Below are 15,066 nucleotides of genomic sequence, written 5' to 3' on the forward strand. Positions count from 1 at the left end.
TTTGTCCCAATAGCAGTGTGATAGGCATGTCAGATACTGAGGTGCAGCCGGCTCCCAACAGCCAAGGGCTGGATTATTTCGGCCACAAAGGCAGGGCCGTTGTCAGAGCTTATTGAGAGTGGCAGCTCAAAGCAAGGGATTATTTCCTGCAGTAATAGTGACTTCCCGTGCCTTTTCTGTCTGGGTGGGGAAGGCTTCTACCCACCCCGAGTAGATGCATACAAATACTAAGAGATATTTAAGAACCCTGGAGTGTGGCATCTCAGTGAAATCTATTGTGAGGTCCCAAAATGGGGTACCACCAGTATGTTGGACCCCTGGGGGTAGATGCGATCCTTGATGTGGGTTGTTGTGAGCACAAACAAGGTATTGTTCACAGACTACTCATGAGATACTGGAGAGTCGGGGTACGTAGAAGTACCTACTGAGGGTTGTTTCTAAGGCGGTCCAACCGAAGTGGGTCCGTTGATGGAATTGCTTGACGAAGGCCAGGGCAAAGGTTCCTGGTATGACAATATGGCCATCTCGAAATTCCCACCATCCATTATGGAGATGGCGTCCCGCTTCAGGCTCGAACCACGCCTCTTCTTGGTGGGAATATTTGGGATCCCACTTGGCCAATGGCCTGGGAAAGAGGGAGGCTGTTAACATTGGAAGTTCGAGCGTTTGTTCGGCTGCAGCTAACTTGGCTGCTTGGTCCACCTTGCGATTGTCTTGGGCTGCGATGGTGTCGCCTTTTTGGTGGCCCGTGGGTGACTCGCCGGCACTCCTTGGTGTTGAAGAGAGTTAAGAGGAGTTGGCGACAATCGGCCCAGGTGGGCAGATGCGTTTGAATGATTGACTGAAGGAGGCTAGTCAAAGCCTGGGGCTTCTCAGTATATGATGGGGTATGATTCTTCCAATTCAAGAGATTGGTGGTTGAGAAGGGCTGGTACACAAACGTGCATTGGTATCCCTGAATCTGGCCTTCCTGATCATAGTAGACGGGGCTTCTGGTTTCCCTGAGGGGGAGCTTGAGCGCGTCAGCCTGAGGACCCTTTGTGTGCAGCCACTCATCTGTGGGCCCCTATGGGGTCAGGACTGGAAGCGGTGGCGTAGCAGGAGGGTCTGGAAAGGGGATAGTGGGTGGAGATGGTGAGGCTGGCCAGGGCGGCACTGAAGGCTGTGTTGGTGGCTCAGGGGCCCACAGAAGGGGTGGGTAGATAGGTGAATAGGGTGGCAGGATCTCCTCTGGGTCTGAAGGCAAGACCGGCTTTTGTCCTTTTGTTTTGTCCTTAAGCAGCTTCCAGGAGGGGACCATAGCTCGGGCTAAAAGAACCCTACTCTGATTTTCCAAACAGGACCTCAACCAAGGGGCCCGAGGTCCTACAATGGCCTCCCACGAGTCGATATAGGGGAACTGATCAAGATGACTGGGGCTACCGATAACAACGAGGTAGACTCTCCTATTGAGGTCCCTGTTGAAGCTTCCCTCTGTTGGCCATTCAACGCCGAATGACAGCCAATTAATTTTACAGAAGGTGCGGAGCTTTTGGGGTGTCATCTTAATACCTTAATCCCCTGAGAACCCCCTCTTAAAATTCTTTAACATACATCCTAATGGAGTTTGGGCCCTCTGTTGCCCACCCATGGTGACCACCTGAAATCGGTGCAACATATAACCACTCAGAGATTTGCTTTGTTCATCGCCAGCTGCTCCCCTTGTGGGGATATTTCAGGCACCTCTTAGCAACTGGTGGGTCAGTATAATCCCTCGACTCAGATCACTAAACCGTATGAGACAATTTAGCAATGCCACCCTAAGCTGTATGAGGTTCGCCACGGACCCACAGATAGGGACTCAACACTCGCTTCACAGACAGACTGCGTCTCATTCATGCTGACTCAGGCAGGTTCATTCTCTGCCCGCCGCCCTGTTCCTGAGAGTCATGGTTTCTCTCAGAAATTCAGATACTCAGGTGACTCCAGGAGGTAATCAGTCTCCCCTTCTGTCCACTGATGGACAGGCTGCCTTAAGGGACCCGGGTCCTTACCTGTCTGGTGGGGCGGCACTCCCAAGGTGGTTCCTGTAGCTTTCTGGGTTTCGTTTTGCTCCCAGGTTGGTTCCCCATGGCCGGCAGGGGCGATGTCCCCACTGACGAATAAGGGTCCGCTGGCGCCGAGTAGAGTTCGCATCCCCTTTCGTCCGGGGGAGCCGGGCCTCGGGGACAAGGGAGGTGGAAAATATTGCTGTCTCTGTATCCCGGAGGAGCCCCCAATTATGTTGCAGGATACTTGGACAGAGAGATGGGACACCAAGGCTCAGGCTGGGAAGCAATGTTTATTGATGCCGGCACTGGCTCAGCAGATTCATATCCAGAAGCTGAGCCCCGATCCAGACAGGACTCAGGACTATATACCCTGAGGTTTCCGGCTTAGCAGCTAGAATTCCTTATTAGGACATGTGGCATTGTGTTAGTTCTGACTGGCTCCCAGGTGAGGTAGGAATTAGGAAATGTTAAATGCGGAAGTCCTGGTGGCCATGTGGTCCGGAAAAGCCTTTGTGTAGGGCCCTCTGCCACAAACTCTCTAGCCTTCCACATCTTTACAGCCCCAAAACCAACTTTTTCCATTCAGCCTATTCTAAAACTTTAAATTCTGTAACTTGTAGCCACCACTCTGAGGTACTAAATTGGGATCAATTAATATTACTTAAGATCTGATGGGCAGTCCAGGGCTGAAATGGTATTTTCATGAGGTCTTTGGGGATTCAGGTTCCTTTTGTATTTCTGCTCAGAGAATGTTAGAGCTGGCATTTAGCCTTCAAAATATGGCTGCCTGAGCTCCAGCCTGAACATCTGCTTTCAAGGTAGCAGGAAGGAGGAAAACGCAAGGGCAAAAGGAGAATGGTCAACTAATTCAGCTTTCCTTCCCATTCTTCTTTGCTATAAATATATATTTATAAAAGCATTTAAGCACTTTTAGGTGCGTGGACCAAAAAATGGGGTTTTGTGGAACGTAACCTCGTAACCTCGCAGGGTGACCTGATCTTAAATTTTTAACTGGGCAAGTCTTGGTGGGTAGTCACACCCTAGCCATAAAACTTTTTAGTAAAAGGTTTATCTTTGTCTTAAGCAAGTCCTACCCATTGTTTCTGTGCATCTAAGTTAACACACCTTTGAAATAAGCTGTAACACCCTCAAGAAAGCACATAATCTTGTTAAATATCCTATAATCCAATCCCCTTTTTGCTTTTTTTCCACCTCCCTGTAATCTTCCTTACATTCCCTCCTTAATTTCAAATGCATAAAAGAAACTGCGAAACTGTCATTCTCTGGGACAATTGAGATCTTGCTCCCCGGCATATGTCGTTAGTATGGCTCAAATAAGCTCTTATAAAAATTCTCTACAGGGTTGGACGTTTCGTACGTTGACGTTTCTTAGGTAGGAAAGATGAGACTCAGATTTCACTAGTAGGTTCAATAGACTACAATGTTGAAGAATGCTATTTCAGCGGGGGACTAGGCAGTGGTATATTGAAACAAATGTCAATAGAGGAACACTTAATCTGCAAAGAAATTTATAATAATAATTTAAAACTTCATCAGGCAGGATTATTTCAATTTAAAACACTAAGAAATAGGACCATCAGGAAACAAATCAATTTCTGAGGGTACTGAAAGGAATATAGGACAAAAAAGAAGAAAATTAGTATTTGTTGAGTTATAAATATGCCTTTTCCCTAAGGCAGACATTATTTTCCTCTCAACTTTATTGAGGAATAATTGACAAATATAGTTTTACATAATTAAAGAGTACAGTGTAATGATGTGGTATACACACACACACACACACACACACACACACACACAAACACCTTGTGGAATGATAACCAAGATCAAGATAATTAACACACCTATTACCTCACCTAGTTAAGGACATTAATTACTATTCAATGACAAATCTTGCTAATACAAAATAAAACCCAAATCATTGGTCAGGTAATTAAAAAATTTACCTGCAAAAAAAGGCAAAGCAATAAAATGAGGATCTAGCCTGTCAAATATTTCCTGCACTAACATTATCTACACAAGCACTTTACCAGTTTGTACCCAGTGACTCCTACAGCTGACTCAGGTTCAGGCACAATGACATTAAGTGACATTAAGAGAAAGAGCACTCTCCATTGCCTATGGGGGTTATCAATAGACAGCAGCAGACCTAAGGTTCTATATCTTGGTTGCCTTATTATATTCCAAATATGCATTTCTGGAAGTGATTTTCTTTTTTGAAGATACTTCTCTTGAATATGTGCCATATGGGTATAATTACCAATAATAAATGAAAGTCTAGCTTTGAGGAGCTGATCCACATCATCCAATCTGAGTGACATCCTGAGGTCAGCTGACCTTCAGAGGAATTTTTCCAGAAGCTCCACCCACCAACTTCTACTTACATTCCATTGGCCAGAACTTAGTCATGTTGTTAGCCCTCTCTTTGAGGGAGCCTGGGAAATGTAGTTTTTTAGCTGGGCATAAATTGTTATGCCTCAACAAAATCATAGTTTTTGCTAGCAAAGAAGAAGGAAAGAAAAGATATATTAGGTAGGCAATTCTAGCTAGTTGGAGCAGAAAGGAATTTATCTCCAGCAGAATTGTTAGAAGGGCTGAAGAAGCAAGTCTAGGCAATGTTTCCAGAAACAGCACTGCTTAATTGGTCTGCTTAACCTCAGAAATACTTTTTTTCTGCTGTCACTCATGCCAGCAAAATGAATGACTTTTCCCCAGCCTACTTCTCCATGTCACTTCCAAATCGGACCCTTCAGTGAGCACATCTTATTGTGGCAACTAGGTCACAGGTCTGTAAGGGAGGCTGGGAAATGTAGTTTAAAAACAGCCTTAAGAAGGTGGGACTCACAATTGTGATGAGCCAGCGTATTTCACTGATTCTAAGATATGCAATTTTTTCATTTTCATGTCTCTAAAGTCAGAATTCTCTGACAATCAATGTTGGCCCTTGTCCACTTTTTTTGTGATGGGGTTAACATGGCAGGAATATACATAGAAATTTCCCTTAAGGTCAAGAAAACAGCTTCACCAAAAGGGGCAGTGGGGGTATCAGAGGCTTGGAATAAAATTCTGGAGCCAACAGTGGACTCTCTCTGCTCATCAGTGCTGCATTACCAATGTTACTGATGCCCCAAAAGAAAGCACAGGGTACAGAACCTGCAACACACAACTCTGAGTTAAAAAGGTTTCAGAAAGGTTGTACATGAGACATAAATAACTTCTAGAAATATGTTGCTTATGTTTTCCTTTTTTAAATATTCACAAGAGATATCGATGCCTCAATAAATATAAATGAGAATTTCCAATATGAACAAAATGCAAATTCTAAGTGATAAGAAAACATGGTTTAAGTGCTGGTGTTTTCTCTTATTTGTCCATAAAATAATGGTGCATCTTACAATTGATGGTATCTTAGATTTGATGAAATCTCACCTAAATATTTGATAAAATATTCAAAGCATGAGAAAGCGTTCAAAGTATCTAGATGACCATGGTGAATGTTTGTTGCTTCATGAGTAGGGCAATGAGCAAGTGTCCCCCTGCTCCTGGCCACTGGATGTGGCATGGTAGGAGCAGAGTAAGTGCTGGTGAGTGTGGGGCCTTGTATGTGTGTGGGATGTGCCTGGTTCCACTGGGTCAGACTCAGACCTCCCCAGGCCACACAGGGAAGAGCGGGGAGCTGCGCAACGGACGAGGACTGACTCCTGAGTGAACCTCAGGAACAGAAGGGAAGCATGGCTCCCTGGGAACCCCAGGGTCCTGCAGAATCAGGTCGTGCCCTTTCCTAGGGCTTTGCAGGCTGCAGAGCCTCCCATGCTCGCTGTCTCCTGGATTGCTCACAATTCACACCCCACCATGAGCTGTGTGTGTTTGCACATTTGTCTTCCCAGATCTAACCCTCAGCTCTGTGAGGATGGGGACTATGTCTGTATGTTTGCCCAACAGATAGTAAAATTCAACAAATACTCATTAAATGAATGAATTAATAAGCTAACAAATAATAGAGATGGGATGAGGACAGTGAGATATAGAGAAGCCATTTGCTCCAGTTCGAGGAAAGCTTTAGCCAATCCCACTGGCAGCTCTGGAGCTGGTATGGCCCTGCTGTAAAGTGTCAGCAGCTAACATTCTCTGGCTGGGTGGGGAAGGGTGTGGACAAGTTCTTGGTCCTAAAGGGGATATCTGGACAGCACACCCCAGCATCCACTATACCCACAGAAGTTGTCATTTCAACATGGGAAAAAAAAATTCTGGGAGGGAGAGTGTGAGTCCATGGACAGCTGAGCTGGCTCTGATCTCATTAGGGGCATGGGCTATGTTTATCCAATATCAGACCATGTTTGGCAGGCAACAGACACTCAACACATGCTTGTTGCATTGGACTGGACCCAGGGGGGTGGGGGCAGGGAGGGGACGATCATGAACTGAGCACCTACCATGTGTTTTGCGCTGTGCCTGGTACTTCATACACAATATCTCATTTAATCCTCAAAACGTTCCTCGGAAATAGGTCCCCTTTCACATGTGAAGAAGCCAAGGCTAGTGTGGCTAAGACACTAATCAAGGCCTCACAGGCAAACAGCAACAAAGGCAGGATTTGAAGGCTGTCTTGTGTTATTCCAGAGCTCAAGCATTTTTTTGGTGGGCCTGGCCCTCACTGGAGTCTGGGTTTAGGGGGCCAGGGTGCTGTCCTGAGCATGAGTCTGTGAGGCTTAGAGGGAAACAGAGGGATGTCTGGCTTGCTTTGTTGAGGAGAGGGAAGGCTTCCTGGAGGAGGTGGTACTGAGCTGAGCCTCATGAAAATTTGCCAAGCAAAGTGGGGCTAGGGTGGAGGACATTGAGGATCGTGTGTTATAAAAAGTGGGAACAGTGGAGAGGCAAAGAACTGAGGCATAGAACACAGGCTCCACTGGCCTGAATGGATCCAGGAGCACACACCCATGGGCACACGGACTGATGGGCACATGGTGCCCCTCCTCTGGGTGGCAGCAGCCCCGTGCCGGTACATGGCTTGGCAAGAGGGGCGTGGGCTGGATGCAGCTCCTCCAGCCCTCCTTGGCCTGCTGCAGGCAGTACATAAACTAAGCCACCATCTGCTGCAGCCCTGATGACATGGTGTGTGTGTCATTCCTGAGGATTGGCCCAAAGGACATGGCAACCATCCCTTCCATCCCTCTGCTCTGGCTCAGGGGTAGCTAATGCCAATACAGATAGATTTCTTTTTTTTTTTCTTCTTTTAAAAATAGGTTTATTAATGTTTCCACTCTCTCTGGGTAGTCTCTGTTTCCTTCTAGTTAATTTCTACTTCCAACCCCCCAGTGTCCATAGTTGGGTGTTTTGTTCTCTGTCTTTTATATTAGCGCCCTTTCTCACATGTTGGATGATCTGAGATTATCTGCTCATGTTAAGAGGGGCCAGCTGATTGGTAGCTCAGAATATGTGGGAGGGTCTTGGCTGTCACTGCAGGCTGATCTGGCTGGGTTCTTTCATTGGGGAAACCCAATGTCAAATTCTTCAAAGAAATTCTTCCAATGTCCTGCTTCGAGGGGGAAGGCTGGAGAGCTGGCATTTGGGGAATGGAACTGGGTCCGGGAGGGAGCAGGGACGGGAGAGGGCCCAGGGCTCTCAGCATTCAGTATATAAACATTCACTTAATTCCCATTCTCAGCATGGTACCCCTGCCCCTAAGTATTCCTACTGGCCCCAGTGGCAGTGGCATGAGAATGTGCCGGCAGACCTCAAATTCATGTTGTGGGTTCTCGCCAAGGACACTCTTCCTCGTGGTCTTCCCCTAGCCACCCATTGAAGAGGACAAAGGGTGCCACAGCAGCCCTCCTGGGACAGCACACTGCCAGGCCTCTCTGAGAGCACAGGGCTGTCCTGGGTGCTTCCCCTGACCGCTTTCTGTCTCTCCTTCGCTCAGTTGGCCGCATTGCAGTCTGTGGCTCCCCCTTCTTCTGGGACCTCCCCATTTCGCCCACATGTAGGCAGTTTCCTAATAAGATCCTTACATGTCTAGTTCCATCTTGGAATCTGCTTCTTGGAGGATCTGGACTAACACCATTCCCGGCCTAGTTCAGCGGTCCCCTGATGTACCTCTTGCATGGAGAGGGAAGGGGGATATGAAACTTTAGCTTCCCTTAGTAGCTAATCCTCCTCACTACCCTTTTCCCAGGCAAACAGCGCTGTGATTCTCAGCCCCTGAGGGACTCTGACACAGTAATCAGGCTGCTCTGTGGTTTTGTCCATCACAGGCTCTCTCTGCAGAGCCTTTTTCCTCTCACCCACCTGCTTTCCGAATTCCAAACCTTTGTGGCTGCGGTCTCTTCCCATTTTATTTGTCTCTACGCATTTACGTCCTAAAAAAAGTCTTCATTTCCATCGTGGAGGGTTTCCGGAAGACACAGTGGTAGATGCCAATGCTTGGCCCATCCTCTTTCTGGGCAGCGTTGGGGTGAGTGAGCAGGAGAGAGAGAACCCCTCACACAGGAGACTCCTGGGTACAAAGGCACAGAACCAGTGGAGACAGCCTCTCTAAGGAGAGTGGGAGGACAAGAAAGTTTGCTGAGTCTGAGCTCTGTTTCCTTCTCTCAGGCACCAAGGCTCCACAGCCTTGTCCAGCGCTTCCCGCCCCTGGGGAGACCTCCTGGGTCTGGCCCCAGCAGAACTCTCTTCTCTCCTTTCAGCCCAGCGCGGTGGACAGGGCCCAGCCTGGCTCTATCCCTCTTCAGCTGTGCAAGATGAGACAAGTTGCTGACTCATGGAGCCCCGAATTTCTCGTCAGTGAAGTGGGTACGCTGACATCCGCCTCCCTAGGATGTTGAGAGAATTACATGGGATAATAGTGGGAAGCTTAAACACCTTGGCTGTGCCCCTGGGGAGAGGCTCTCTGCAGTTTGACTCTGCTTTCCCCTATTTCTCTGGAGTAGCAGCCCCTGGGAAAGAAGTGCTGTATGTGGGCTCTCTGCAGAGGCTGGCGCTTGTAAATGGGAGGTTTGCAGAGGGAGGCTGCAGGCAGAGAACAGGCCTCTTGTTTGGTCCCTGGAGGGAAGGCACTGTGCCAAAGTACATATGGATGACTCCACTCAGGGAAGTTCGCCGTGACTGCGGAGCAGAGAGCAGGGCAGTTCTCATCAGAATGAGGACACTGGACTGCCCAGAAGACTGATGGGAGAATCTAGGAGAGAGACAGGAGACTTGATGAAAGGCAGTAGTGGGGTCTTTGGAGTAGGGGGACTGGTGTTCATACTCCAGCTCTTCCACTTTTTAGTCATGTGCCCCTGGGAAGGTTGCCCGATCTCTTGGCCTTCTTGGGCCTCCAAAGCCTCATCTGTGAAATGGGCACATCAAATGTCTCCTAAGGCCATTGTGAGAACTAGACAAGCTAGTAAACAGAATGTTCCCAGGCAGCACTGGAACATGCTGAGGGCTGGATGGACAGTAGTTGTTAGGATATATCCACCCGGTCTGAGCTATTTGGTGAATGAAAAATGTCGATGACACAGGTGAACTTTGCTTTAAGAATACCAAACAACTCATGCCCAAGTGTATCCATTTAACTGTTTGAATTCTAAAGGCACAGTTTTTTCAAAACGAATCTTTTCATTTTGGAATACCTTGAGACTCACAGAAAAGTTGCCAATATAACCCAGAGAATTCCCATATACCCTTCACCCAGTTTCCTTCATTGTGAATGTCTTAGGTTACTGTGTACACTGATCAAAGCTAAGAAACAGATTATACAGTGCTATTAAGTAAATCCCAGAATTCTCTGAATCTGAAGGAGCATCTTTGAAAAATCACTGTCTTTTCTTGAGAGAGCAAGTGACGTTCTTGACAGAGAAGCTGCCATCATGGTGAGGGAGGTGACCAACATGGACATTGACCAATGGGATTCAAGGAACAAAAATGTGATTTAGCCATGTGTGCAGGGTAGCAGGGTGTGATGACCAGACGACAGGAAGTCAGGAGGCCTTAGTTTATGCTTTAGTCTGCCATTTACTCTGTGTCTTGGCAAGTTCCCTTACCCATGTGCCTCTGTTTCTTCATTTATCAAATGAGATTAATATTCCTTGCCAGGTACCCCTGGCAAGGTATGACAGATACTAGCCCCTTCAGATTCATTCTCCCACCTTTGTCAGTGAGAAACCCCTGATTTTTCGCTGGGTACATGCCACTCCAATGAGGACTACAATTCCTAGCTTCCCATACAGCAAGGTGAGGCCAGGTGACTAGTTTCCAACCATTGGGAAGTAAACAGAAGTAGTGTGTACATCTTCCTTGAAGAGGGAAGGTGTGCCTTATTCTCCCCTCCTTTGAGGCTGGCTAGAATGCTGCTGTAATGGCTGGATCTCCAGCAGCCATTATAGATTGTGCTGTTACCTTGCAAATGGAAGGTACACATGACAAAGAAACAAGATGTAAGAAGTCTGGGTTCCTGACATTGAAGAATACCATGGAATAATTAAGTTAGTTCCTCAACCTAAGCCCTATTAATATTTTGTGCTGGATAATTCTTTGCTATGCGGGGCTGTCTGTACGTTGTAGGATGTTTAGTAACATCCTTGGCCTCTAACCACTAGATGCCAGTAGCCCCCCACCCCTCAAGTTGAGACAACCAAAAATGTTTCTAGAGATTGCCATGTGTCCTCTGTGGGGGGTGAAGGGGGAGGTGGGCAGTCACCTCTGCTTGAGAACCACTGCTCTAGATCAGTTCTGTCCAGTAGGAATGTAATAATGCAAACTACAAATGCAAGCCACATATTTGAATTTCAATTTTCTAGTAGCCACATTTTAAAAGGTAAAACTGAACTGGTGAAATTAATTTTAATAATGTATTGGGTTGTCAGAAAAGTCACGATGCATTTTTTCTATGTTTTTTTTGTTGCAAAATTGCGTCGTGACTTTTCCGACAACCCAATACATAGTGTTTAACTCAATATATTCAAAACATTATCATTTATCATGGGATCAGTATAAAATTATTGACAGGCTAATTATATTCTTTTTTCATATGAAGTCTTTGAAATTGGTGTGTACTTTACACTTATAACACATCTTGATTAAGACCAGCCATATTTCAATGGCCACATGTGGCCCACGGGTACTATATTGCATGGCGTTAACCATAGACTTTTAGAGCTTAGGGAAAAAATAAGCCTATATCTCATTTAAGCCATTTTTTTTATATAGGAGTTTTTGTTACTTGCAACAGAATGTAATTCTGACTAGCACCTGGCATTTTTGATCTGCCATACAGTTTTGAACATTCGTGAAGTAATTAAAAATGAGTGCTTTAGAGAAGGCTGGGAGAGGGTGGTCTGCACACCCACCCCATACATTGTCTTCCTTAGTCCTCTCTACAGCTCTAAGAGGCGGGCATCATCATCTTCATTCCACAGATGGAGACTCAGCTCTAAGAGCATGGTGGCTTTGTCGTGCCCAGACAAGGAGGCCCTCCTGGGCAAGGTACCCTGACATTAACACCTGTGCAAGCAATGGCAAGGAAGCAGGAACTGACTGAGGGAGCCCCCTCTCCTGGACAGCTTCAACTGGCCCAAGGAGAGTCCTGGGGTTAAAACGGCCCACTGGCAGAGATGGCCAGACTTCTATACTCCTGCTTCTTAAGTGGCTCTCTGCAGCAGAGAAAGTCTCTGAAAGGCTGGTGGCACAGGGCTGTCTGCTTACAGCGCTCCCTGTGGCTAGTGCGACAAGTCCTCCCTTGAAGGGGATCTAGGTGGCACGTTTTCATTTTCCTCATGGGGGAAGAGCAGTCTTTGACACCTGCTCAGGGGAAGGGGCTTGCCAGCTGTGGCTGGAGGGAGGGGAGCTGAGAGAACAGAGTGAGGGGGAGCCGGGAGTTCTGGGCACAGGTCTTCATGGGACTTCATTCCATTCGATTAAGACTCAGGGATGTGTGTGGATTATGGCTCTGACCTCCACTCCCTCCTCCCTGACCCCTACTATGATCCACTGTCCACACTCTTTCCAGGTTGATCTTTACCAGAGGCAAATCAGATATGCGACGCCTCTGCTTAAAACACACAGAATAAAACCCCAGCTCCTTACAGAGCCTGCTAGGCCCTCTGTGATTGGCCCTGCCCACCTCTCCCACCTCATCCCCTAAGGCACTCCCTTTGGTTACCCAACTGCAGCCTCGTCAAAGTAGGTCTGCTTCAGGGCTTTGGCCATTACTGTTGCCCCTGCCTGGAACCACTTTCCCTCCAGATGTTCATAGAGATGCTTCCTTTGCATCCATGAGGCCGCTCAGCTCAATGTCACTTCCTTCAGGAAGCCTTCTCTGATTGCTTACTTGATGCATTCCTTTTTTCATACTTCATTCTTGGGGGAAAGACAAGCAACACACAAGTAAAAATAAAAATACCATGACTTCAGAGAGTGTAAAGTGCTATGAATAAACAAGAACAAGGTAAGGTCTGGGACTTGGTGCCTGACATCCTAGCTCAAGGCAGCCTCTCTCCAGACACGGTGCGGACCAGCCGAGCGCTCAGAGTCGAGGGCGGGGCTCAGAGAAGGTGAGCGGCAGTGTCACCTGAGCACCCTCCTCAGGGGAGGCAGCGGGGGGAGGGGGGGGGCCGAGCCTCAGCCTCAACCCGCGGCCGCGCCAGCCCCTCCAGTTCAGCGCTCCCGCTGCGCGCTTGCTCCCGGGAAGGGCGCGCCGGTGCGGTGCCGCCAGGTGGGGTGGCCGCCCGGGAGCCGCCTCCCCGCCGCGCTGCCTGAGGGGAGGGCCCGGCCGCGGCCCCGCCCCCCGCCCCCTGGGCCGTCCATAAAGACGCTGGGCAGGTCCGCTCGGCGCTTCGAAGTGCGCTTTCAGGTGACCCTGCGGGCTCCGCTGGGCTTGCGTCCCCTTCTGCACGTCTGGGTCGTGGCCGGCTTGGAGCTCCAGCCATGCTGTTCTGGCACACGCAGCCCGAGCACTACAACCAGCACAACTCCAGCAGCTATCTGCGGTAAGGGCCGCGCCGCCCCGCCCCGCGGGCATTGGGCGGGGGCCGTGCGTCGGGGTCGGCGGGCGAGGCACAGTCGGACGTCCAGGCCAGGGAGGGTAGCTGCGAGGTCCGGGTGTCCAGCGGCCCCGCTGCGTCCCGTTTCTCCACTGTCTGCCCTTTACGAACTGAGAGAAAGAGCCGCCCAGAGTCCCGCCTTGGGACGGACGGACAGACCCTAGCTGGACCGGACGCGCAGTGTTGGGGGCCCGGCTTGCAGAGCTTGATGCCGGGGAGGGCTTCTCCCATGACGACCCCTGGCGGGTGCGAGGTTCGCACCAGCTGGCCGCAGCCTCCCCAGGTACGTCCTGGTCCCCGTCTCCTTTCCGCTGGCGTCCGAGGGGTGCCTGTCCCGCGAAAGTCTAGTCCCCTGCTCTTTGGCCCTCTCCGCCTGCCCCCTCTCTGAGCCTCGCGCCCTTTCCAGTGTCCTTGGTCTGGCGCAGGGGCGAGAGAGTGGCGAGCGCCGACCTGCGCTTAGCCTCGCGGGCGCTGGCTGGGGCTCCGTAGGGGCAAGATGCGCCTTCCTTCCAGGTGGTCTTGTGCGTGTCGGCTTGAGGCCCGTGCGGAGGTTTATTGCCTTTGATGGAACTCTTTCTTCTGCACAGATTTGACTAGTGCTTCTCAAAGGGAAAAGTAAGTCCTGCCTGTTTGCAAAGTTGTCTCCGATCCCCTGAAGGGAGTAGGACCCCGTTAGCTTTCGGAGGCCCCTGTTCAGCAGCTGGCCGGGTACTAATGGGCAGTCATTGCACTTTGTGAACTCACCTGAACCCGCTTTGGCCTGCTTTATTTCGATCCTAGTCACAATTTTTGAAATGTACCTAATTTAAAACCCAAACGGCATTTGGTACACGCTCAGAGAAAGGGCGTTGTGAGACCGAGGGAGTCGCTGGCACTGAAAGCTCCAAACTGACAGCCACGGGGAGTGCTGTTTTTTTTTTTTTTGGCTCCCAGAAGTTTCCACTCAGATTTACACGTTGTTTGTAAATCCTGGCTTCTGATAGGTATTTGTCCAGTAGTCCTCCCTGAAGACCTCCCCCTTCCAAAAGGGAAAAAAAAATGATTGAGTTGATGTGTCTGCTGGCCAGAGTAGTAGGAGATGGCATAACTATAAGGAATTTAGCACTGATGGTCTCCCTGCAGACCTTGGTGATGTCACCAGAGGGAAGCTGCTCTGGGGGATGTCGGAAGCCCACTGGGCATGTTAATCCCTGGTAGAAGATTAAGTGTCCATTCATTTATACAAAGTGCTACAATGGAATACATTTTTATTGTGCTGCATGATGGGATTTTAGGTTTAGTTTTGCCTAAGTTTTAGTTTGTGGCCATCGAGTGTCTTGCCATATCTTCAAAATGATTTTGAAGGTGACCTTGAGTGAAGGGTGAGTATATTTAAAACTTCCTGGATACCTAAAATGTCATCCCTTTAGGGAATAATTTCCCTTGCATGGGAGGTACCTCTGCTAATGAAATGGAAATTTATCTGTGGAATACCTGAGATAACTTCTAGGATTTTGTTATTGTATTAAGTGGGGTGGCAGAGTTGGGGTGAGAGGTATCATAAAGCCATATTGGTTTCTGGGGTCACTTTGGGTCCACGGATAAAGAAGTATTTGGTCCATGCCCTTTTTTTATTTCACTTCTTGGAAGCTGGAGTTTCGCCTTGTAGAAGTTGACCTCAGTGAAGGCCATGGTGGGAGTCAGTGAATACATCCCTGGTCTCCCCAACTCTAGAATGAGGGTCTTGTCCTTTTTCTTGTTTTTTTTTTTTTGGTGTGTGTTTTTATTTTTGGTTTTCTCTTCACTGTAGAACTTCTGCATGTTGTTTGACCTTACCAGGGTAGTGGCCTTTACTCCCTTCTTTCCTTTTTCTGTTTGGTGTTCTCGTGACTTTTATTCCTTGGCAAATAAGGATGCCAGGCTTGAAACAAGTTACTGTTGAGTGATGGTTCTTACCCCCTCCTTTTTTTTTTTTTTTTTTATATTTAAAGGCAGCAGCCCATGGATTATTAACT

At 48.4% G+C, this 15,066-nt stretch overlaps 1 protein-coding gene across 2 annotated transcripts in view; it reads left to right on the forward strand.

Annotated features, from left to right (window-relative positions):
• The first annotated feature begins 12,845 nt into the window (after positions 1-12,845).
• The window catches only part of TFCP2L1 (transcription factor CP2 like 1), a 50,412-nt gene continuing 48,191 nt past the window's right edge, over positions 12,846-15,066 (forward strand). For both annotated transcript variants that reach the window (XM_019667261.1, XM_019667262.1), the window contains exon 1: positions 12,846-13,018. In XM_019667261.1, coding sequence (XP_019522806.1) covers positions 12,957-13,018 — 62 coding nt within the window. In that variant the 5' untranslated portion in view covers positions 12,846-12,956. The remainder of the gene's footprint in view (positions 13,019-15,066) is intronic.

This window comes from Hipposideros armiger, unplaced genomic scaffold, assembly GCF_001890085.2.
Source record: "Hipposideros armiger isolate ML-2016 unplaced genomic scaffold, ASM189008v1 scaffold_491, whole genome shotgun sequence".
Taxonomy (NCBI): Eukaryota; Metazoa; Chordata; class Mammalia; order Chiroptera; family Hipposideridae; genus Hipposideros; species Hipposideros armiger.